At 40.6% G+C, this 25,409-nt stretch overlaps 1 protein-coding gene across 2 annotated transcripts in view; it reads left to right on the top strand.

Annotated features, from left to right (window-relative positions):
* celsr2 (cadherin EGF LAG seven-pass G-type receptor 2) overlaps window positions 1-25,409 on the top strand; it is a 132,528-nt gene that overhangs the window by 40,820 nt on the left and 66,299 nt on the right. For both annotated transcript variants that reach the window (XM_062978412.1, XM_062978411.1), the window contains exon 3: window positions 24,211-24,433. In XM_062978412.1, coding sequence (XP_062834482.1) covers window positions 24,211-24,433 — 223 coding nt within the window. The remainder of the gene's footprint in view (window positions 1-24,210; window positions 24,434-25,409) is intronic.

Raw genomic sequence — 25,409 nt, 5'->3', positions numbered from 1 at the left:
TATGCAGCCAATGTCCATAAATATCATTGTCAAGTGACATGCTTGTGATTGGTTCTGTGTAATAGAAATTCATTTTTCAAGTCTGCAGAGAGGCAATTTGTTCATAATTTTCAGGCATGACTCTTCCATTCATGATAAGCAAATGGAGCTGACAGGGGACTGGGCTTCAACTGCTGGGCTAACTAGGCACTCAGCCCCAGTAGCAACCCCAGCTTTGGTGCTAATCTCCTCCATCATGTCAGTTCAAAAATCCCATGTCCTCTTTCTCCATCCTAATCATCTAGACTGAAATCTCTTTCTCCCACGCTTGCTCCCCCACATCATCTGGTCCACCTACTCAGTCACTTGGCTTTGCCTGCATACCTCAAATCTACAACTAGCAGTCTGCCTTGAATATGATTTGATTTAAAGCATAGTATTTGCAGTCACAGAATGAAGCAGAAGCTCTTTGCCCAATCGTAAATGAGGCAGAACAAGGATACACTAGGGAGAATTGGGGTGGGGGGTCTTGGACACTTCTGAAATCACCAAAAAGGAATTCAAACAAAGAACCAACATATATAAGGAAAAGGTTTGTAAGGCTAAGGTACAAAATGAACTCAGGCTTCCCAGAAAGATTAAAACCAATAAAAAGGGGTTCTTTGATTATGTCAGTAGAAAAAGGAAGAAAAAAGTAGGGCCTCTGTGAGGAGAAGGTGGTGAAATGCTAACAGGGGATAGGGAAAAGGCAGAGCTCAACACGTTTTTTGCTTCAGTCTTCTCCCAAAAGGAAATTTGGATTAAACCTGAGCAATACGGAGAGGACCAGGTAATAGGGGAAGTGCAACCTAAAATAAGTAGAGAAGCAGCCCAGGGATACCTGGCTACTCTAAATGAAGGTTTAGAGGGTGTGCTTATTAAGTTTGCAGATTACACCAAATTAGTAGGGATACCTAATACGCTAGAGGACAGGATCAGAATTCAAAATTACCTTAATAGATTAGAGAGCTGGGCCAAAACTAACAAAATGAATTTCAACAGGGACACATGTAAGATGCTACACAGATAGAAAAAATGAAATGCAAAGATACAGGATGGGTGATGCCTGCCTCAACAATAGTCCATGTGATAGAGATCTTGGAGTCATTGTGGATAACAAGTTGAACATGAGCCATCAGTGTGATACTGCAGCTAAAAAGCCAATGGGATTTTGGGCTGCATCAAAAGAGGTATAGTGTCTAGATCGAGGAAAGTCATGATGCCTTGTATTATGCTTTGGTTGGACCTCACCTGGAATACTGTGTCCAGTTTTGGGCACCACAGTTCAAAAGAGATATTGACAAGCTGGGATGTATCCATAGGAGGGTGACTAAAATGATCAAGGGTCTGGAGACCATGCCCTATGAGGAGTTTCTTAAAGAACTGGGTATGTTTAGCCTACAGAAGAGAAGGTTGAGAGGAGACATGATATCCATGGATAAATATGTGAATGGGTGTCATGAGGAAGAGGGAGCAGGCTTGTTTTCTACTGCCCTTGAAACTAGGACTAGGAGCAGTGTGTTCAAATTACAGGAAAGAACCTTCCACCTGAACATTAGGAAGAACTTCCTGACTGTACGAGCTGTTCAACAGTGGAAAACTCTGCCTCAGAGTGTGGTGGAAGCTCCTTCCTTGGAAACTTTTAAACAGAGGCTGGATGGCCATATGTCAGGGATACTTTGATTGTGCTTTTCCTACATGGCAGGGGGTTGGATTAGATGACCCATGTGGTCTCTTCCAACTCTATTCTGCTATGATTCTATGATTCTGCTTAAATGGCTCCAAGTAAGGCCATTTTGATGTCAATGGGGCTGCAGTTTATACCTGTGGAGAATAATTATTTTGCCTTCATGTTTTGAGCTAGAAGGGAACACATTGTTGTTTGTTGTTAATACACTATTCTTTATTTATGTAAGTCTCTTTGAGTATTGCCTCCCGAAACTGGAAATATAGGTTATGCATTCTCCAGAATCCATACTAATAGGGGAATCTACACGTTTCTATTTCTGCCATAGCTCCGAGGCTGTGAAGTCTAGACTCCTGAAACTTGGCATGCATACTCACTGGATCCTAGAGATATAGGCATTGGAATTCTTTTGATGGATAAATTAATATTAGTTTCTTGAACCTGTAGCATTATCTTTAATTATTAGATGGCAGAATTCCTTAACTAGGAAAGAGGAAGCTGCTGGTATGTTGTTCCACTGAGTTTCTAGGTAGCTCTGTGTGAGGTAGAAGAATGGTAGGAAAAGCAACATTTAAGGCAAGGTTGCTGCTGGCCTCTGCACCTCAAAAAGTGGGAAAAGAGAGAGAGAGCAGAAAGGTTCTTGACCAAACAGAGAGTGAATAGGGAGAACAGCCAACTGGGCGCTGGGATCAACAACAACGAGAACAACAACATCCCTGAAGAAGCAAATAGGACAATGGTTCACAACCTGTGGGTCCCCAGGTGTTTTGGCCTAGAAATCCCAGTCAGTTTACCAGCTGTTAGGATTTCTGGGAGTTGGAGGCCAAAACATCTGGGGAACTACAGGTTGAGAACCACTGAAATAGGAGAATAGAGAAAGATTATCTGGTAGGTGAGTGATGAAAAATCTGGTGGAGGCATAAGGGGAACAAAATAAGTGCCTGGGTATTTAAACAGAGAGAGCTGCATGGGAGAGGTAATACGCTTAGGGTAAGTAGATTTGGTTGGTTGGTGAAGACTAAAAAGATGTACCTATGTGGGTTGGAGCTAAGGAGCACTTGGTGGGAAAGCCTATCATGTACCTGGATACGTCTGGCTTTAATTAACAAAGTTTTCATTCGGATAGCAAAGTAGATAGGATGTTGGTGGCTGGTAAAGGAGAACTCTCCGAACTCCCATTTTAAGAGGGCTAGGACACAATATCAGAGAAAGATTATTCCAAGCAGATGTGCCAAATATTTCTCTATTATTCAAAAGGGCATTTCTTACACAATTAAGTGTTTGGTGTAAGGGAATTTTACACCAAAAGTGTATGTTCTTCCTTGGTTGAAATACCCTCAGGCACTAGATCCTGTCTGATCTTGTAACTAAGTAGGGTTGATCTTGGTTAATACTTGGATAGGAGACCACCAATGAATACCAGGTGCTATCAGTTATACATCAGAGAAACAATCTGACACAACCACTTCTGAGTATTCATTGCCCAAGAAGATATTATGAAAGTCATGGTATTGCCATAAATTGACAGGTGACTTGAAGTCACATGCACACACACACATTCTCCTCTTAGAATTTGTCTTTATTATTTTAAAATATTATTTTCTTATGCTCTAACAGAGTGATATTTTAAGATGACAGTTTATTTCATTATTTTAATGTTTTAAACTATGTCATTGTTTTCTAAACCTTTGTATCATCTAACTTTATCCTGTTTAAACCTTCACGTAAGCTGCTTGGGGCTCCATATTGGGAGAACAGTGCAGCATGAATTTATTTATTTATTTATTTATTTATTTAGTGTCAAAAGCATTGCATAATAAATAAGTTTAAAAGTGATAAAATAAAGGAATCACAAACGGCTAAATGGTTTTAGACCAAAAGTGGGCAACAGCAATCGCATTGTCCATAACTTTAAACAACTCCTCCTCCATGCACGAAGCAGGGCATTGTGGGAAAGCATACATATAAGGAGTTGTTTGTTCTGCTCCACAGTCTCACAAGGTGGAGGATTCCTCCAGGTAGTGCCATCTTGCCAGGTTGTCTTTTGATCTGCCCACTCCGCTTCTCAGTCTATTTAGGGACTTCCAAGTTGCCCATTCTTGGTTTGCCCTGGGAGGCAGACCCTCATGGGGGGCCATCCAGTTGGGATTGCCTGGTTTAGCTGCCCAGAGGGACACCCTTGCTGTTGCTGGGGAGACATCAAGAGGAGTGGTGGTTCTCATGAAGCCCTTCCTTGATTTGAGTCTGGTGGGAGGAGGCTGATAGTCGTGCAGTGGGTGGCTTTCATAAAGTTCGACCTTATTTCTCTCACCATTAGTAGCATGAATTAACATCAATACAAAAGTAATTCCTAGTAGCAAAAAGTAGGGATAAAGTATATCCTTGTGCTTCCAGCCCTATTTTTGACAGTTTGCCACCAGCTTGCTGCTACATTGTTTCACTGATAATTGGTTTCAGTGCAGTTTTGCTTGTTTTTTTCCTTGGAAATGTGATTATCAGCATTCTTCTTGATAGCAGACTATGGATGCTCTAATGCAGGGGTCCTCAAACCTTTTAAGCCGAGGGCCGGTCCACAATCCTTCAAACTGTTGAGGGGCCGGATTATCATTTGAAAATAAAATACAAACAAATTCCGATGCACATTGCACATGTCTTATTTGTAGTGCAAAAACAACAACAACAAGAACAAGAACAATGAAAGAACAATACATTATTTAAAAATAAAAACAATTTTAACCAACATACATTTATCAGGATTTCATTGGGAAGTGTGGTCCTGCTTCTGGCCAATGAGATAGTCAAGTTAATTAGGGTTGTTGTTGTTGTTGTTGTTGTTGTTGTTGTTGTTGTTCTGTGCCTTCAAGTCATTTCAGACTTTGGGCGAGCCTAAGTCTAAAATTTATTTATTTATTATTTATTTATTTACTGCATTTATTTACTACATTTGTATCATACCCTTCGCACCCCAAAGGGGACTCAGAGTGGCTTACAAATTATATGTACATACAATATATTATATTATTAACATAGCACAATATTAGCATTATATATTACTATACTGAACTATACCACTATACTGTAATATTATTAGTAATATTATATGTAATATAGAATACATAATTAATATTATTATATGATATTAGTGTTATATTGTATTACATTATAATATTATCAATATTATATGTATATACAATATATTATATTATAAAATTGAGGGCAGGGGCTAGGTAAATGACCTCGGAGGGCCGCATCCGGCCCCCGGGCCTTAGTTTGGGGACCCCTGCTCTAATGTATTGCTTTCTAGTACTAGAAACAAATTTAAATTGGGAGAGCTATAAAATTGAGCAGCGGGGTGATGGGGTCCGCTTACCTGCTTCCTTTCCAGGCATTTTCTTTCTCAACCCTGCCCTCTCCAATAGCTTGTGTTACTGAGAAGTTCCTGTTAATCTTGGTCATAGGGATTCCAATAACATTATACAAGTTGCTAATGTTAATTGAAACCATTTTTGGTCTGCTGTATTCTCATTACAAGCAGTTGTTTTCATTGTTATGTTTGATTCCAAGAATTATAATGGAAGTATAATTATACAGTGGGCCCTTGGTATTCATAGATAACAAACTGAAGGGATACTCAAGTCTCATTATGTATAGTGCATAGTAAAATGGTCCTCCTTATATAACATGGCAAAATCAAGGTTTGCTTTTTTGGCATTTTGGCATTTCCATAAATGCAAAAGCTGTGGATACAGAGGGCTGACTGTAAATATTTTAATAATGCATAAGGAGCCCCTGGTGGTGCAGTGAGTTAAACCGCTGAGCTGCTGAACTTACTGTCTAAAAGGTTGGCGGTTTGAATCCAGGGAGCAGGGTGAGCTCCCGCTGTTAGCCTCAGCTTCTGCCAAACTGACAGTTTGAAAACATGTAAATGTGAGCAGATCAATAGGTACTGCTCCAGCTGGAAGGTAACGGCACTCCATGCAGTCATGCCAGCCCCATGACCTAGGAGGCATCTATGGACAATGGTGGCTCTTTGGCTTAGAAATGGAGATGAGCACCAATCCTCTAAGTTGGTCATGATTAAACTTAATGTCAGAGGAAAATCTTTACCTTTACTAAGTCTCCAATGTTGCTGTCTAATGCAATCACTGTGATAACCATCAATAGGGCATGATCCATGCTTCTTGTTTTCAATCCAAATGTGGCCCTGTTCCTGAACAACTCCAGTCTCTGAGAATTGCTCTTTCTGACTGTCTCAGTATGTGAAGCCCTATATCCCAAGTGAGGAAAAAGATCAAGGATCTCATAAGGAGCTTTTTTGGAGAAGCACAGTTCAAGGTTCCCTAGGAAAAAGGAATCCACAAGGATGTAGCTGTGGGAGGTGGGTTGGAAGTATGTAAACTGACCCCAAATAAAGACCCGCACCCTTTAGAATTAATGCAATTTGAAATGCTTTAGCTACCATGGCTCAGTGTTAGGGGATCATGGTAGTTGTGGTGCTGGTGATCCACCAAACTACAACTCCCATGATTCCATTGCATGGAGCCATATACAGTGGTTCTCAACTTGGGATCCTCAGATGTTTTTGGACTACAACTCCCAGAAATCCCAGCCAGTTTACCAGCTGTTGGGATTTCTGGGAGTTGAAGCCAAAAACATGTGGGGACCCTAGGTTGAGAACCACTGAGTTAAAGTGATGCCAAACTGTATTAATTCAACAGTATAGCTGTATCCACAGTCCCTTCTTGTGGAATTTTCTCTTCGACCCGCAACTTCCATAGCATTTAGTGATGCAGTTTGGCCTCCAGAGAAAGGGGGTTGGCAAAGTCACCAAGAGGAAGGGAATACAGCAAGGCTAAGATGTGAATTATTTCCAGTGTTTCACTCTCTGCAATGCTAGAAATCGGGGGACTGAAGGGAAGTTTTTAAGACTGAGCATGGGCTTGGGTGGGATTGGTATAGGGCAGGCATGGGCAAACTTGGGCCCTCCAGGTGTTTTGGACTTCAACTCCCACCATTCCTAACAGCCTCAGGCCCTTTCCTTTCCCCCCTCAGCCGCTTAAGCGGCTGAGGGGGGAAAGGAAGGGGCCTGAGGCTGTTAGGAATGATGGGAGTTGGAGCCCAAAACACCTGGAGGGCCCAGGTTTGCCCATGCCTGATATAAGGTATTTGATGGTTTAAACAGTTTTATTTGCTTTAAGTGTTTTAAAGGATTTTATTTGGCTGGTTTGTTTAATCCCATTTTAATATTAGTATGCTGTGCATTTTTTAAAAAGATTTATTTCTTCCATGTGTTGTTCACAACTGTATTGCGGATGTTTCCATTATTTTGTATGTCTTAGATTTGGATCTGCAGTGTTTTTTTTAATGTTGTGAGCCGTTTTGCATCTCATTCACGATAAAAGCAGGATAAAAAAAAGATGATGATAATATTGGGTGGGGGAGAGGACCGATTATTCATCCAGAGAGGCAGTGCCCGCTTTTTTGCCATTCCCTATAGCTAGGACCCTGCTGCACACTTTTGGGATGCCCCTCCAAATACCTGGCTGCAGAGATGCCTCTTTTGCCCAGTTTGCAAAGGGAGCTCTCAAATAGATGCTTAGGCAGAGCAGAGGTGTGAAAATGTGGCTCTCCTGTCTCCGCCAACCCACGTCCCCAGCATTGCTGTTTCTTCCTGCTGTTATGTGTCCCTTATGATACTGACTCTTTCTCTCTGTGTATGCAGGTGGAGGGGGAAGGGGAGGCAGACAGTGGGAAGGGGGGCGGTGGAGGGGGGATAGGGGCTTTGTCTGCTCAAGATTGAGGAGGGGCGCCGTGGGAGAACATTGGTTTCCTTGGCAACTGGAGCTGGTCACTAGGGTGAGGGATCCAGAAAGAGGCTGGGAATAAATCTTTTATTCAGGGAAAGAAATATCCACACAGGGTTGGAGGTGGGGAGGGGAGGGCTGGTGGGAGGGATGAGTGTTGGGGTGCGAGGAAAGGGTTGGAGGCAGAGCGGAGGAGGGAAAAGGCCACGGAGTATTCATGCCTTGAAGCAGGACACATTGGGGGCTTAGTGGGAGGTATAGTGCTAAATGATGGTGCTGATGCATTACCTGTACCCATCCTTTCCTCAAAATGAGGACTCAAGGTAGCTTACAATATTAAAACTACAGTTAAAAAAGGTAAAGGTTTCCCCTGACGTAAAGTCCAGTCATGTCTGACTCTGGGGGTTGGTGCTCATCTCCATTTCTAAGCCGAAGAGCCGGCGTTGTCCGTAATGTAATGTAAACTTTTATTACGGTCAATGACCAGCTCATATCAAGGGCACCCAGTCCTGTACATCCATATGAAATCCGAGAGGTTATATACTTCAGAATTAATAAAACTCCTATAAAACTAAATCATTGACAAAATTTAAAATCTAGGCTAAAAACTTCAATACTAATATAAACCCTTATAAAATTGAATCATTGACAAAATTTAAAATCTAGGCTAAAAACGTCAACGTTAATAAAAACCATTATAAAATTGAATCATTGACAAAATTTAAAATCTAGACTGAAGATCATATACCAGTACCATTAAGACCCAACTCAACTCACAGGATCATCCGGGGGGAGTCTAAAGGAAGGGAGTGGGGATGGCACGGGGGGGGGGGGAATACCCATAACTGTAAATAACAACCTATAACTATAAATAGTGGTCTATATCTGCTTTCCCAACTCTATTCTATAGATGATACTTAGTTCTTTTGGCTCTCAATCATCATCTGCCGGATTTTAATTGCAGCTGTGGAAAACTTGGCGACATTATATGTCACAGCTGAGATGGTATCTGAGAGCAATAAGGTTACGTAAAAATTGTCCAGAACGTCCTGGGTATTTAGTTGTCCATGGCATGATGAGACGTGTTTGAATGTCTCTATAAAACAGGCACTGCAGAAGTACATGCTCCGTTGTTTCTATCTGACCTGAGTCCGTAGACACCTCCAAGGTCATGTGGCCAGCATGACTGCATGGAGTGCCGTTACCTTCCCGCCAGAGCAGTACCTATTGATCTACTTACATTGGCATGTTTTCGAACTGCTAGGTTGGCAGGAGCTGGAGCTAACAGCAGCCGCTCACGCCGCTCGCAGGGTTTGAACCTAGGACCTTTCGGTCTGCAAGTTCAGCAGCTCAGCGCTTTAATGCACTTTGCCACCGGGGCTCAAAAAAAACTACAGTAGACTTCTCTATTACATGGAATTCTAAAGCAACCAGCAAAAAAAAAAAAGGAAAACAACAATATTTTCATTAAATAAAGAATGAGGATGCCTGCCATAGATGTGGGTGAAACGTCAGGAGAGAATACTTCTGGAACATGGCCATACAGCCCAGAATACATACAACAACCCAATTTCTCTATGTACAGCAGAGTCTCACTTATCCAAGATAAATGGGCCAGCAGAATATTGGATAAGCGAAAATCTTGGATAATAAGGAGGGATTAAGAAAAAAGCCTATTAAACATAAAATTACATTATGATTTTACAAATTAAGCACCAAAACATCATGTTTTACAAGAAATTGACAGAAAAAGCAGTTCAATACACAGTAATGTTATGTAGTAATTACTGTATTTACGAATTTAGCACCAAAACATTGCAAGCCAGACTGTCTTAGATAATACAGAACGTTGGATAAGCGAAGATTGGATAAGTGAGGCTCTACTGTATGTATTTTCAACTTAATATTCAATTTTGAAATACAGTAGAGTAAGCTTCACTTATCCAACGTTCTGTATTATCCAAGGCAGTCTGCCTTTTAGTAGTCATTGTTTTTGTAGTAAATGTTGCAATGTTTTGGTGCTAAATTCGTAAATCCAGTAATTACTACATAACATTACTGTGTATTGAACTGCTTTTTCTGTCAATTTCTTGTAAAACATGATGTTTGGTGCTTAATTTGTAAAATCATAACATAATTTGATGTTTAATTGGTTTTTCCTTATTCCCTCCTTATTATCCAACATTTTTGCTTATCCAATGTTCTGCTGGCTCGTTTATGTTGGATAAGCGAGACTCTACTGTAGTATGATTTTAGATAGGGTTTGTGCTACATTAGAACAGTAAAGACAAATATCACTAAAGTAAAAGAAACATTAAATATTAAATAACCAAAAAAAAAAAAAGGTTTAAACACTAAACTATTCTGGGAATCTCCTACTGCAACACTATGTCAAGTTAAATTTGTCTTTATTTGACTTTAATTACTATTAGCTTGGAGACCCGGCAATGCCCGGGTTATTTGAAAAAGGCATTGTTTGTTTTTGGATGTTAGGTAGTCTCAGTTTGGTGTGAGTGAACTATCATTCCTAGAATCATAAATCAGTCCTCCCTGAACACTGCCAGTATTCAAAGTTGCCATTTTGGGTCTGTGTTCCAAGTTTGGTCCAGATACATCATCATCTGGCTGCAGTGCTCTTTGAATAAGAGTGAAGTACAGCTCCCAGATTCCAAGGGAAATTACCCCCAAAGCCTGTCTTTATTCATAGTTGGCCATGTTGGTTCTGTGTGTCCAGTTTGGTCTAGATCCATTGTTGGTCGGGTTTAGTGTTCTCTGGATGAGGGTGAACTACATCTCCTGGATTTCCGGAGTAATCCTCCCAAAACACCTGTTGGTATTCACAGTTGGCCATGTTGAGTCTGTGTGCCAAGTTTGATTACAGGTGAACTATAATTCCCATCTACAATGGCTATAAATCTAGGTGCTGCTGCTCAGTCGTTTAGTGACCTCATGGACCAGTCCACACTAGAGCTCCCTGTCAGCTGTCATCACCCCCAGTTCCTTCAAGGTCAAAATCTAGGTGAATTCCTCCCAAATCCCTCCAGTACGTTCTGTTGGTCATGGAGTTCTGTGTGCCAAATGTGGTCCAGGTCCATTGTCAGTGGGGATCACAGTGCCCTGCCTTGGTTGAGGGTGAACTACAACTTTCATCATGTGGAGTAAGTCCCCTAAACTCGCCCAGTATGTTTAGTTGCTGCTCAATTCTGCTCTGTTATGCAGAAAGAGTTGAAAAGAGGAGGAAAAAGTTAAGTGAGAGGCAGTGGGTGGGGTCATGCAAATTCCACGCCCATGGAGAAAGTAAGGAACACTGGGATGCCTGCCTGTGCTGGAGGAAACATATAAAATGTAGGATGAAATGGTCCCAGAATGAAAGCATTCCTTGGGTGGTGGGCCATAGAGTTTGGGGAGGACATCAGCAGGGTTTGGGCTACATGTTCATGGCACTCGCTATAACTGCAATATCAATGGAGGGAGGGTACTTGGTGGCTCCTCAGCACTGTGAGTTATAGCTGTTCGTGAAGGCGGGAACCTATCTGTGTAAGTGGACACCCAAGCCACATACACACATACAGATTTTCACTTTTATTATGTGTATAGATTTCAATATTAATATCAAGTCAATACAGAGTTCATGGTATGGTATAATATGGTATGGGGTATAGGATTAGTTTGGTCTGTTTTTAAAGGTTTTCTAAAGCAGTGGTTCCCAACCTGTAGGCTGCGAGACCTAAAGTAAGGTCCACGAAACATTCAGGGAAAATTGGCGCAGGAGCTGTTCCTGGGTTTTTTTTGAGGTGCTGATTCAGAAAATTGCATTGAATAGACCACATCAGCTTTAGAATATTAAATATGGTTTTCTGTGGGCGAGCAGATGGCAACTACTGGGTGGCATATGTTCTGTATCAGAAACTAGAGTTGTTGTGGTCTATCCAATGCAGTTTTCTGAATTGGCACCCCAAATAACCAAACCAAATCTAAAGTTAAGCAAAAACCTATTCATAACTCTTTTGGTACTAATGTTGTAGAGTGGTCCCTGGTCAAAGTGGTCCCTAGTCAAAAAAAAGATTGGGAACCACTGATCTAAGGCAACCAGAAAATACATTAATTCACCATCTGGTAATCCCCATGCATGCTGGTTAACTGAGAGTTTACTTACTGTATTTAAACCATATATATATAAAAAGATACATGATGGATTATCTGTACCTGCCCTTTCCTCAAAACTGGAACTTATAATATTAAAACTATTTAAAACATGTACTTTTAAAAAAATATAAAAGCAATTTTGAAAACTACTATTTAAACAATACAGTAGCCTCTTAAATTCTCCTTCCTTTTGTTGCTTGGGAAGTCCCAGTGGTTCCACTACTGCTGCCTTGGTAGGGAGTCTCCATACTTTACCCAAATTATGTAATATTGCCACAGGCAATGGTCAGAACAATGCAACCAAGTTAACTATCTATCATCTTAACAAAATCTTATAAGTACAGTGGGCCCTGGACACTATATACAGTGATATGGTAAAATTATGTCCCTTATATGAAATGGCAAAACCAAAACATACTTTTTTGGATTCCCCCTTTCCTACCTGCCTGCCCACCCACCCGCCTGCTTGCTTTAATATTTTCAAGCTTTGTTTGGTTGAATCTGTGGATGTAGATTCCTTGGTTATAGAGGGCAGACTGTATTAAAATAAATATAGCGTCCCTACTTTGCGGATTTTCACTTATTGCAGGTTGTCCTGGAACCTAACCCCAGCGATAAGTGAGGGAACACTGTATTTCTATAAGCAATTATGAATTTATTGTCTTGTATAGTCCTTATTACAGACTTAAAGCATGCATTTTCCCCAAGCCTTCCAGCTTACATTGTATTTTGAAAGCTAGTACTTGCTCCTTGATTCAGGGTATAATTATGTTGGAGGATTATCATCTCACCTTACGGCTGGTCTCCTTTCTGTGCTTTTCTCTGCATATTCCTCAGCTGTTCTTCATGTTCCTGCATGCCGCCTAAAGATAGTGACATAGAATGTCTGCGTAGAGATATGCAAATTGCATTATAAGTATTTTAACCCATGTTGCAAACCGAGTCCTGAAGGGAGTATGGGAGATAAATGGGAAATGAGGCTTTACACAGGTTGTCACAGTTTGGGTGGGCAATAATGTCCCCATATCAAAGCCTGTCCATTATTTTCAGGCCAAGATGGAAGAATATCAGGATGCCTAGAAGATGTGTGTATCTCATTGTTTTGATTATTCCCTATGGCAATATTGCCTAATTTTGGTATAGTATGGAGGCTGTTTTCCAAGAGCTGGTACTGTCAATGAAACTTTACAAATCACACTTTCTGGTGCTGTCCATGGCACCTAAAGACCAATAATCATCTAACCCTAAAGAGGTTTGTGGCATTCCAACCCTCAGGTCTTAAGCATTGACAGAAATTTCCCATGAAATATGTTGAGGTCAATTTTGCAGCAAAACTCCGCATCTCATATTAATTTCACCTCTGCCTCCTGAGTAGCAACTCATTTTATGAGAAAGTAATATCAGGAAGGCAGGGGAGAGGGGGAGCCAGGTCTAGACTGCCACAGTGCAGACTGACAATTCCTCCCTTCTGCACACTGCATTGGAACACTGGGCCTCCACTTGCTGAATAGTCTCATATCATATGTAGGGCACAAGCTTTTATTCCAATTACTGTGAATTTTTGTAGTAATTCCATTACATCCCCATTTCCCTCCCTCCCTCCCTCCCTCCCTCCCTCCCTCCCTTCCTTCCTTCCTTCCTTCCTAGCAGAACATCCCTAGAATTTCAAGGAAGGGCTTTTGGGATGAACAGCAGCAGCACCACCACCAGTTTTCTGTTAAGCTGCTTGGACAAGGCCTGCCAGGAGATTTGGAGATCAGCAACCAGATGCTGTGTCTGCAAACAAAGTCTCGTTGCCTCATATAACCAGAAACCTGTGAAACTTTCAGTTCAGTCTGCATGTTGAGGAGATTTCATAACTTTGGCTGGAGGCCTAAGTATATCTATATAGGAATTTCAACGGGGCCAAGTGATGATTAACATCTTTTACATAAGCATCAAAACTATTATATAGATTGGTGTCTGTGCACATGTGCTCAACACACTTAGAATGCAGATTAACTGCATTGAACTGGATTATATGGCAGTGTAGACATATATTATCCAGTTCAATGCAGTTCAGTCTGCATTATATGAATATACACTGACCATAGAATTCAGTTGAAACTGCATTATATAGCAGTGTAGACGGGGCCTTAGAGTATGGGAGCTAACATTGTGCTGCTCACCTTTTGACACAAAAATATATTTGTAGAACAATCAAATTATGATTAAAGTTTTGATTTTAACTTGTCTCGGGTTGAGGTCCTGTCTTAAGTAACAGGAGATCTAATCTTCAGGTGGGTTATATCAAGCATGGGCAAACTTCGGCCTCCAGGTGTTTTGGACTTCAGCTCCCACAATTCCTAACAGCTGGCGTTTGCCCATGCCTGGGTTATATCCTAACATTAAGTGGATCACACTAGTCTCATCATTACAATGTTCGTTTATATATGTGTTTCGGTTAGGGTTGGACAAGTTCTGGAGCCTGCTGTGGGCCACACCAGCCCCTAAACCAGTGACCAAGTCTACTTCTGATTTTCTTAAAACTGTAACAACAAATCTAAGAACAAAAAAAACCTCATGTCCTTTGTTTGATGTCTGTTTTGTGTACTTTAATATGTATGTTATAGAAATGCATTTTAATGTAAATCTTTTATAGAAATACATTTTGTTGAGTTTTTGCAAACTTCATGGTCTTTAATTGTACTGTAACCTGCCTCGAGCCACAGGGAGTAGTGGATCATCATCATCATCATCATCAAAGCAAACAGGCATGTTTTTAGGGCTTCTTGGAGAGGCATCAGGTGAAGCCCTCGCTGAATTTTGTTTTAGAAAATCTGCATTCCTGGAAGTTTCCAGGGTGGCAATTCTCACTTCTCTTCCATTTGAGAGTACCATTGGTAAAGTCTTGGAGGAATCTGAGGACAGCAAGAAATGGTCTTGGCAGTGTTACATGATTTCCATCCCTAGTTTAGCCTCTTGTTTGAAAGAGAAACAGAAGAGGGAGAGATCAGTTATAAAAGTGGTGAGGGTTAGTTTGTCTTTAATATTAATGTAACAGACAGAGTTGTGGTTACTGTGGGCGACTGCATAACAAGAAGAGAGAATTGAAACTCTGCAATGTATCTCTTCTGCTCAACTGTAAACGTTACAGAAGCTCTTTGTTTGCATCTGGCCATCATAAAGAAAAGGATGCACTAATAGTATTAAAAAAAAACCTGAGTCTTGGATTGGGGTTGAAGGATGACCCCTCTAGAGTATGGAAGTTTTAGTACTAATGTGTTGTTGTTGTTGTTGTTGTTGTTGTTGTTGTTGTGTGCTTTCAAGTCATTTCTGAGATTGGTGGCACAATGGGTTAAACCCTTGTGCCCGCTGGACTGCTAACCTAAAGGTTACCAGTGTGAATCTGCGAGATGGGGTGAGCTCCTGTGTGTAAGCTTTAGCTTGCGGGGACATGAGAGAAGCCTCCCAGCAGGATGGTAACACATCCAGGCGTCCTCTGGGCAATGTCTATGTAGAAAACATTGTTCAGAGAGGATTTGTGCTTGTCTTTCTCTAAGGCTAAGGAAGTGTGATTCACTCAAAATCACTCAGGAGGTTTCCATGGCAGAGCAGGGATTCAAACCATGGACTCCTCAGTGTCCCAGTCCAATCCACAAACCACTTCATCACTCTAGATTTCATTGCTTTCTTGTTATGTACTGTCAAGCCATTTCCCACCTCTGGCAACTCTAAGGCAAACCTATCATAGGATTTTCTTGGCAAGATTTCTTTAAAAAATGTTTCAATTACCTGCCTCTGAGGCTGAGAGAGAGTGACTTACCCAAGGTCACTGAGTGGTTTGATGGCTGAGTAGAGATTTGAACCTTGCCCTTCATTAGAACAATTTCTCTTTGAGCATCTCCTGGATTTTAAATCCGGAATTAATCCTGCTATCATCTGTGCTTTTGCTTGGAAGTAGATCCCAGACTGAACAGCTAAGTGAACATAAATACGACAACTGCAAAGTCCTTATTGCCACTGATGGAAAGTGGTTGAGTTTGTTCATAGCAACTAGGATGACTATTTCATCCTAGGGGAGAAAATGCATTGCCAAAAACATACTCATCTTTTTATGCAATCTTCATGTGTTAACTTATATGTGGGAAGACAAATTTAGAAAGAATCATCACCATTTAAATAAAAGTATAGTACATGTATTTTAGTAGAAGCCTAAATACCTCAAAGGCATTAGATCCCATCTGATCGTGGAAGCCCAGCATTAGTATGCAGATGGGAGCCTGCCAGTGAATGCCAGGTGGGTGCTGTAAGCTTTATTTGGAGGAAGGAACTAGCAAAACTATCTCTGAGTATTCCTTAGAAATACACTATAAAATCATGGGGTCATCATAAGTAACCAGGCAACTTGAATACACACACATTCGTATTTTAGTGGGGAAAGCTTTGTCCAGATAACTTGTTTGCTGGCTAGTCTCCTCTGAACATGCTCTTGAAGAAAAATATTAACACTCTTTTTCACCGTTCTTGTGCTCCATTATCTTTAAATTGGATTTGGAATGGACTTCAAATACATGACACCTTCAGATAGAAGACTATGTTCTGTATAGTCCATGGTGACCCTAAAAATAACCCTGACTCTTTTAATTGAATGCCATCCTTTAGTCTTTACAGAGAGGAGAGAAATGTGTGGGCAAACTGGAAAAAGATTTGGAACAGGGTGTGTGTGTGTAGATAATAGACTAATATCGTAGTTATATCACATTTAAAGAAAAACATGAATGGAAGAATATCATTTGAAAAAACAAATTGTTAGCATATCTTGGTTTTTAGGCCTGTTCCTGGGGCTATTTGGGGCCCTGATTCAGAAAATTGCATTGGATAGTCCGCATCAGCTCTAGTTTCCTAGATATGATTATCATTATTATTTTTTATGGGCGAGCAGATCACGAGTGGTATATGACATATATAGATCTCAAAATCTAGAACTGATTGGGTAAAACAGATACCATGTTTGGAATCATTACAAACAGGTCTAACCAAAATGTTGGCCAGTGTAATTGTTCTTTTGCTATACTGTGTGTGCGCGCATTCACACACACATTCCAGTCGCCTGTCATCTAATTGATATCCCATGAATTTCACAGGGGTTTCTTAAGCAGGAAATTCTCAGATATGGTTTGGCTAGTTTCTTCCTCTATAACATAGCTTATAGCACCTGATATTAATTGGCAGTCCTTCTTCCAAGTACTAACCAGGATTGATCCTGCTTAGCTTTCAAGATCAGAAAATATCTGGTACCTTTAAAGTATTTAATTAAGAAATAATTGGAATATATAACTGGAAGATTGAATACATTTGAAAATCTCAGGACTACATCTATTTTGTAGTTTTACACAGTTGAATGTCCCAATAGTCTCTTGTCTTGGAAGTATAGGCTGTAAGCAATGATTGCTGAATTCTTAGAAGTTTTGTAGGAGGTTGAAGTAGGATTTTGTGTTCAAAGACGAGAGGCTTCAGTGTCCTGGTTAACTGTTTGTTCCCCAGCCTTCTCTTTTAGAAGCTGAATAAATTATGCAAATTGAACAAAGATGTACAAAGAAGCATCATTTATGCATTCTGCAAAGCTTATCTGAACCAAGGTTGCTTCTTTTGGCAATAAGTAAATATAAAAGTATGTTATCATAGTGCAGAATCCCCTCCTTCTCATTATCTTCCTTTTCCTCCTTTGTTTTGGTTACAACAAAGTGCTGGGGAAAATGTTCAAAGTTTATTGGTTTGTTAAATATGAGCATGGCCTGTTTTATCATCACAAATCTTTTCCTCTTAACTTTAGCTTTTTTTGAACTAAAACAGATCTTGCTTTTTTTAAATACCTGCAGTAGCTCTTGCCCCTTCAGTGCCATGGGAGCTTGGAAATGAAACTATGTAAACACCATAAAGATAAGAGCAGAGTGTGAAAATGTTCCAGTCCATCTGCCTAAAGAATCAGCCCTCTGTATTGCTGATATCACAGGGGAAAGAACTTTGTGGGTTTACAGCGTATGGTTGGGAAGTGAGCATCATTTCTTTGAATACACGATCCCATTGTTAAGTAGTATCTATCTATTATTATCCAAGGCAGCTGCGTGTGTACACGTGGTGAGATATCCTTTTTTCTTTTAAATGACATTTTCCTTTTTGGAAATTATTTTAATAGTCAACGTTTTCCGGCAGTCAAATTAAGGATTGGCATAGCTCTGGAAAACCAGTATTGATTGGAAAAGATTTGTTATCCAAGGTTTACATTGTTAAAATGCAGCCCAAGGACCTCATCACATTGATGAAGTTCCCCGTACTGGTTTGCCAGCCTCCGTGGGGAATTGGCAGGGCAGTGGGGCAATTACCATACCACGCGCCCTACCTGGCCAGCAGCGATGCTTCTCCATCACACATGGGGAAGCATCTCTGCATGGTTTGTCCTTGCAGTAGCCCCGTTGTTCCAAATGGAACATGGAGAAGCTCCCATGTTGGCAATGTAGCATCTTATTATTCTGCTGCCTGTGTTGAGCAATGGAGCCCTACTGGAAGTCAGGCTACATCGTGTAATGGGTGGCATGGGACTCAGTTGCTCAACTGGGGCAGCGGCGTCCTTGGACACTAAAAATTTGTTGTGTGATGAGGTTGTAAGACTTGGCTAATCTCTGGATGAATTAAGAAGAAAAAGGGCTCTTTCTATATAACATGCAAGCATGTATGCATACACACAACCATTCAAATAATGGAAAAGTGAGGACTATGTCAGGAAAAGAGATTCCAAGTAAACATTAGGAAGAATGTCCTGACAGCTTTTCAGCAGTGGAAAATGCTGCCTCGAGGGTAGTGGAGGCTCATTCTCTGAAGGTTTTTAAGCAGAGGCTGGATGGGCATCTGTCAGGAGTACTTTGATTTTGTGTTCCTGTAGGGTAGAGGGTTGAACTGAATGTCCCTCATGTCTCTTCCAACACTGATTCTATTATTCAATATCTCCACCTCATACCCAGAGGTCACACTTAAGAGGGAACTGAAGTGCTAAATGAGACTCAGTGTGTATACTGTTTTTTTCCTGCTTTGGTAGAAAATGCCAGCCAGAGCCAGCCTTAGTCTTATGTATAGGAATAAAATGGACACTAATATTTATGATACAATTATGCTAGAGCTTATTATGATATTTGCTATTTGTTTGAGGGTTGGATTACCACTCTGGAAACTAGGGTTTGACTCCCCACTTGGCCATGGAAACCCACTGGATGGCCTTGGGTGAGTGACACACTTTCACCTTCAGAGTAGAGCAATGGAGAACATCCTTCAAATAGATCTTGTTCCCCAAAAAGTAATAGGATTGTCTTAGGATTGCTATAGGTTGGAAATTACTTGAATATGCACAATAAGAATGCTTTTAACCTTGGCTGAAGGGAAGAGTCAAATACTTAAAAACAAAGATTGTTATTGCATCTTTTCATGCAAGTTGTTTTAAGGCCAGACCAGAACTAATTTTCAAGATGCATTTCTCAGAAGGACTACACTTTTTTGGTAGAACTATCAAAAGGAAATAGATGCAAACAGAAAACTATCAGACAATATTATTATTGGATGGGTAAGAGCCTTGGTTTCTGGCTCATCTAGTCTTGGCAACTTTGGATGCACTTCCATGGCAACAATGCCTAGAGTATTTTGCCCAACAATCTGTTTATTTTATTTTGTTGAATTATTACTTATAAAGTACTATTCCAGATCTTTTTAACAAACATTAACAAGATACAATTCATTCATTCATAATTCTTTTGCTTGGCGCTGAAAAGAACGCAAAAATAAGAGGCCAAGGAAACTCCCTGGGAAGAGCATTCCTGACTTCATGTGCTTTCTCTTTCTTGCTGCCACCCATTTCAACTTAGATGATGGAGTCATCTAGAAGCAGGCTTAACAAAGATAGATTAATGTAAAAACAAAACCTATTTAGAGGCAGAATGATCCTTTGGGTGTTAAGCCATAAACCACTGGCACTTTGAATTGTCCCAGGAAAAGAGTCAATTATCAGTGTGTAAAACAGCTGTTTAACTCATGGGCAGCTTTAATGGACATAAGGTCTAATTCTCTCATGACAATCTGTGGATTGCACTTCTGGAAACAATGTGCTTTATTTTTTTTTCTAAACCAAAAGTGCCTGCAAGATCACTTCTAGTTGTGGAAGAAACCCCTTCTTTTGATAAAAATGTTCACCGGTATTATTTGTAAATCAGGGCCGCATGCTTCAAATTACAGAAGAATTATATTTCTTGGAGTATAGTCCTTCTTGTTTTTAAAAATGGTGTCAAAAATACAGTGAGATGTGTCTTGGAGCTCTGGGATACTACAAAACTGAGGGGGTGGCATGAGGCCTAGAGGCTTATGCTGTGTGTCCCTGGTTTAGGCATGCCTTACTTAAGAGTCTACGCAGCTATATTTTATTCTAGTTGCAAGTTTTAGACAGTATTCCCAGGTAGCAATTTCTGCATGGAAGAGAGCATAGCCAAAATAGTAAAAGTAAAAGTAAAGGTTTTCCCCTGACATTAAGCTTAGTCGTGTTTGACTCTAGAAGTTGGTGTTCATCTCCATTTCTAAGCCAAAGAGCCAGCATTGTCCATAGAACCCCCCAAGGTCATGTGGCCAGAATGACTGCATGGAACGCCATTGCCTTCCCACCGGAGTGGTACCTATGATCTACTCACAAATTTCATGTTTTCAAACTGCTAGGTTGGCAGAAGCTGAGGCTAACAGCGGGAGCTCAACCACTCCCCAGATTTGAACCGCTGACCTTTCAGCTAGCAAGTTTAGCAGCTCAGCAGATTCACCCGCTGCACCATCGGGGGCTCCACAGCTAACATACCAGTCATATCATATAATCTATCACAGAAGCGGTTCGTAGCTAGCCTGCAGGACCTTGTTTTTTGTTGCCACAAGCCTCTTTTAAAGCCACCAGATCTTCTCCTTCTTTTGGTTGTTGTTTTTTGGGGGGAGAGAATGTCACTCACAAAAAAATTTATGCCATTAAACAACCCATAAATCTAAAACTTTGCCAAAAATGGCTGAAAAAACCCCCCTGTTGACTTCTGATCTCTTCTGTGTCTAATTTCTGGGAAATCTTTGGCCAAAATGTGTTGTGGGGCCCACTGCCAGTGTGTGGATATGAATATTGGCACCTCCACTTTGGATGTCCATCCCAGATCTGTTATTCCTTAATGTGAGTTCTGATCATCAGCACACTTCAATCAGATAAGATTACCAAGCAAGAGATTACAAAAATTGATTTTAGCAGCAGGGGAAAATGTGTCTGGGGTTTCAGGACCATAAAACAAACAGGCAGCCTGAGCAAGATAAAATACTAATCATTTATACATTCCGGTATGAAAATCACAAGACTTTCTGAGTTATTACCTCTATCTAGGCCAAAACAGGATACAGTAATTGGGCGGAAAACAGGGACTCTTTTATACCTCATAGTTATAGCTGTATGATTCCATTTTAACTACCATGGCAACATGCTGTGGAATTCTGGGTTTGTTATTTGGCGAGTTCATATAAATGAACTCTCTGACTGAGAATTGTAAGTGACTAGCAAATTCTGTGATCCCACAGCAGTTAAAAGGGAATTAGCATTAAAATTACAAAGTGTGAAAGGGCACAAGAATAAAGTTGATATATACACAAGAATTCCAAGGTTTGAAGTAGGACAGAAAACCTTGTGTGGAAGGGATGCTCAATAGTTGGTTGAGAACTAAGCATACTCAGTTTCCGCAAAAAGGTTTGAATTATCTGGTGGTGGGGGGATAGAAACTGCAAAGGCAAAATGGAATGGAAAGAAGCACTGAAAAAAAAGACACCCCAAGCACTGAACAGGAGCTCTCCAAACTGCATAATATTTGGTTTTAAATCCCATTTGCTACTACCTATGTATGTGTCAATATTTATTTTATTTATTTATTTACAGCATTTATATTCCGCCCTTCTCACCCCGAAGGGGACTCAGGGTGGATCACATTACATATATAGGCAAACATTCAATGCCTTCCAACATAGAACAAAGACAGGACAAACATAGGCTCCGAGCGGGCCTCGAACTCACGACCTCCTGGTCAGAGTGATTCATTGCAGTGATTCATTACAGCTGCTCTCCAGCCTGCGCCACAGCCTTTGTGTGATGCAACCTTCTTTTCTTTTGCTGATTTGAACCACAGATGGAGGTTTAGGGTCATGGTTGTGGCCTGGAGCAAAAAAAAAAATTGCTGTGTTTTTTAATAAAGCGTTTCACAGATAAAGTAATTTAAAACAACAATACTGCAGATGAGTCAGGGTGCTGTCTCTCATCATCCCATAAATGATTTTTGTTGTAAAACCAAATCAGTTACTTCTCTGATTAATTGTAATTGCCAGCAGTTGAAAGATTTGATCTGGTTCATTGGCAGCTGTGTTTTAGACAGAGAAATCCTTCTTTCTCTTTCTGTCTCCAAAGGTACAGAACAATGCTCCATTAGTAGTTTTAGAGAAACCATGTCTTACCCAGTGTCTTCAGATGTGCTGGACTATGGAATTCATCACTCTCAACCAGCCCTAGCATTTCTGACTGTGGATTATGGACATTGTAGTTCATCACATTTGAAGGACTCAAGCATAGAGAAAGTTTTCTTACTTTATACACCTCTAAACCACAGTGTTCACCAGTCCTCATTTGCCATGATTTCCCCCCTCTCCCTGCTACTGTCTCAGGACTGAAGCTTGGGATCAGTTTCACAACAATCAAGAATCATGTAGCACCTTTAAAACTTATTATCATGAGTAAGAATAGCACATCTCAGAATAGTATGTGACAGTTTTCCTTGTGTAGTCCGTGATGTCCCCACACTTGTTTGTCCTATTGTGCATATGCATGCATCGATCACAGCCTTCTTGATCAGGTAATGTTTTAATAAGTAAAAATGTTTGCAATGTAGCTTCATAGAGAGATTCTGTTCTCTTCAAGTCTTGTGGTTGAGTTGTGCTTGGATTTGTTTTTTCTTCAGCCCACACGTGGCTTTCTTACTTGAAGTGCAATCCTGCTTTGCTGAGATCTTAACATACGATGCCAATGATCAGTACACTGCTCTTCTCAGCCTAGAACAGTGGTTCTCAACCTGTGGGTCCCCAGGTGTTTTGGCCTACAACTCCCAGAAATCCCAGCCAGTTTACCAGCTGTTAGGATTTCTGGGAGTTGAAGGCCAAAACATCTGGGGACCCACAGGTTGAGAACCATTGGCCTAGCATATGAGGTGGTTGACTTTGAGGAGCCCAAACCTTCAAAGTTACATTGCTCTCTCAATGGTGTAGAGAGATTTTTGTTCAGAGTTCATTTCTGGTATTCCAGACAAATGTCTGTGCTCAGTAACTTTTTTTTTGCACTTTGGCTCCAGTTGTTAGATTTCAGGGTTATAATGAAACACAAAAAAGACAAGTCTGCAAACTGCTTTCTTGGAACAGAAATTGCATTCACTCTTTTTAAAGCAGGACAGCTTTTCTTAAAGGGCGGCTGTCCAACTGCAGCTCCAAGAAAATGACCATACTGCCTAGGTTGGTGAGAAACATAGCCCAACTAAACTGGAGGGATGTTGTGGGATAATACTGTCGGCTACTTTATTTTTATATATGAAAATGCTCTGTAGCAGCTTCAGAAACATCAGATTTCTCAGTCTTTTTTAAAAGATGCCATCACTTTCAGCTAGCTGATCTGCATGCTTCATTCTAAAGCTGCAGACAGAATGATGTATCTCCTTATGCATGGAGGCCAAGCAGAGCTCTCTATGAGCTCTGCTGGCTTTCATGATAGAAGACCCCTCGGCTTCTTCTGCGTTTCAGGAGCTGAGCTGCATATCATTCTTCATGTTTATTGTCAAGTATCAATGCAAAGTGGGCTTGGATGTTAACAGATTTGAGATGTTTCTGGCACATTCTTTCAATGACTCAGTGAATTGATGGAAGGGAGAATGAAGAAACGGAAGTAGTGGGAGCTAATGGGCTCAGCAATCATTCAAAATAACATGCATGCCTTTGACATTTACAAAATTCTGCAATGGGTGCTCTCAACACATGTACCGCATGATCTTCTGTTCAGCAAAGCAGCATCTTGTTTTATGGGAAGACATGCAGTATGTGTGTTGAATGCACCAGTTGCAGAATTTTCCACATGCCAAAGGCATGCATGTTATTTTGAATTATTTCTGTATCACATAGCTTGTCAGTTAATCTATGATTAATGTTCTACCACTTCAAGCACTTTTAACAGTCTCTGATAACACAGGAATAGATGGGGTTTGAGTTGTGTGTTTGGCTCATGTGTGTTTGAGGACATGTTAGCTACTTTCTGATTTAAATGTGTGAATTATTGCCATTCATTCTTTTTGCTTGAAGAGGCTTTGAATGCTTCATTAACAGATCTTGAGAATATGGGGAATATTCTCTTTTAACCTTTTGTATGAAAGGCTTCTGCAATTCTGTAATTTGATCTTTTGAGGTGAATGTGTGTTGATGCCTTCTCTGCTTCTGCCATAGGGGAGAACTGTGAAGTCAACTCTCGCTTGGGCCGCTGCACTCCGGGAGTCTGCAGAAATGGCGGCACATGTGTCAACCTTCTGGTGGGCGGGTTCAAGTGTGATTGCCTGTCAGGAGACTACGAGAAGCCCTACTGTCAGATGAGTACCCGCAGCTTCCCAGCTCATTCCTTCCTCACCTTTAAGGGGTTGCGCCAGCGCTTCCATTTCACCATTGCCCTCACGTAAGTATTTGGTATGGAGGGGGAGAGTTTAAGAGTATGCTCATTTGTGCTCACTCATTTGCCATTTTGTCCTTCATCTTTTTAAAAAAAAATCATGGCACTCTGGTTATAAGATACTTCTGCTACAATTATTGATTTTGCCTTTTTTAAACAAATCATTTGAAATATTAAAACATAGCTATAAAGAAGAGTCATAATAAAAGTCACATATGAATTAATGAAATGTGAAACCAAGTCAGACAGATGTGGTATATTACTACTATCATTCTGAAGAAACAACCTGTCATGTTAATGTGGGCAAATCCTAAAGAAGCAACTGCTTTTTTACAATAGGATTGCTTTTTTCCAAGAGAAAGATACTTGTATCTCAGTTCAAGGATATGCCCCTAGGCTGTTCTGATTAAACTTTGTGAAAACGGTTTCAAGAAACAGTAAAAAGAGGATTTGAGTGTTGGATTAGATTGGACTCTGAGAGATGAGACTCTGAATCCCCGCTCAGCTATGGAAACCCACAGGGTGACCTCTTAGCCTTAGAGGGAGGAAATCTTACCAAGCAAACTCTCTGATATGTCCACCTCAGGGACATCATAAAATGGACTTGAAGGCATGCAACAACTACAACAACAACCACTCAAGTTGATAAGAAACGAGTTCAAATATGTAATATGGTTTTAGTAATATAAATATTGGAGCACATTTCGTATTGCTAAGAGTCATTAATAGTTTGGCATGTTCAAAATGTTGGCATGTACTACTATGTGGTTCATATAGCAACTTTGTAAAGTGGACAAAGTAAGATATATCACAGACATTTTGGCATTGCCTTTGTCAGTGTAGCCTCAAGCACAACTCTCCCCTTTCCTCTTTTGCTTTTGTTTCCCCCCCCCCCCCCCCCACTTCCAGTTACTCTTGCACTGCTGAGTGTATAGTGAATGGTATTGGTAGAGAACATGGCAGGATCTTGGAGGAGATTAAA

This window comes from Anolis carolinensis, chromosome 4 (assembly GCF_035594765.1).
Source record: "Anolis carolinensis isolate JA03-04 chromosome 4, rAnoCar3.1.pri, whole genome shotgun sequence".
In the NCBI taxonomy this organism is placed as follows: Eukaryota; Metazoa; Chordata; class Lepidosauria; order Squamata; family Dactyloidae; genus Anolis; species Anolis carolinensis.
Note: the sequence above shows the minus strand (reverse complement) of the source record. Positions and strands in the feature narration are given on the sequence as shown.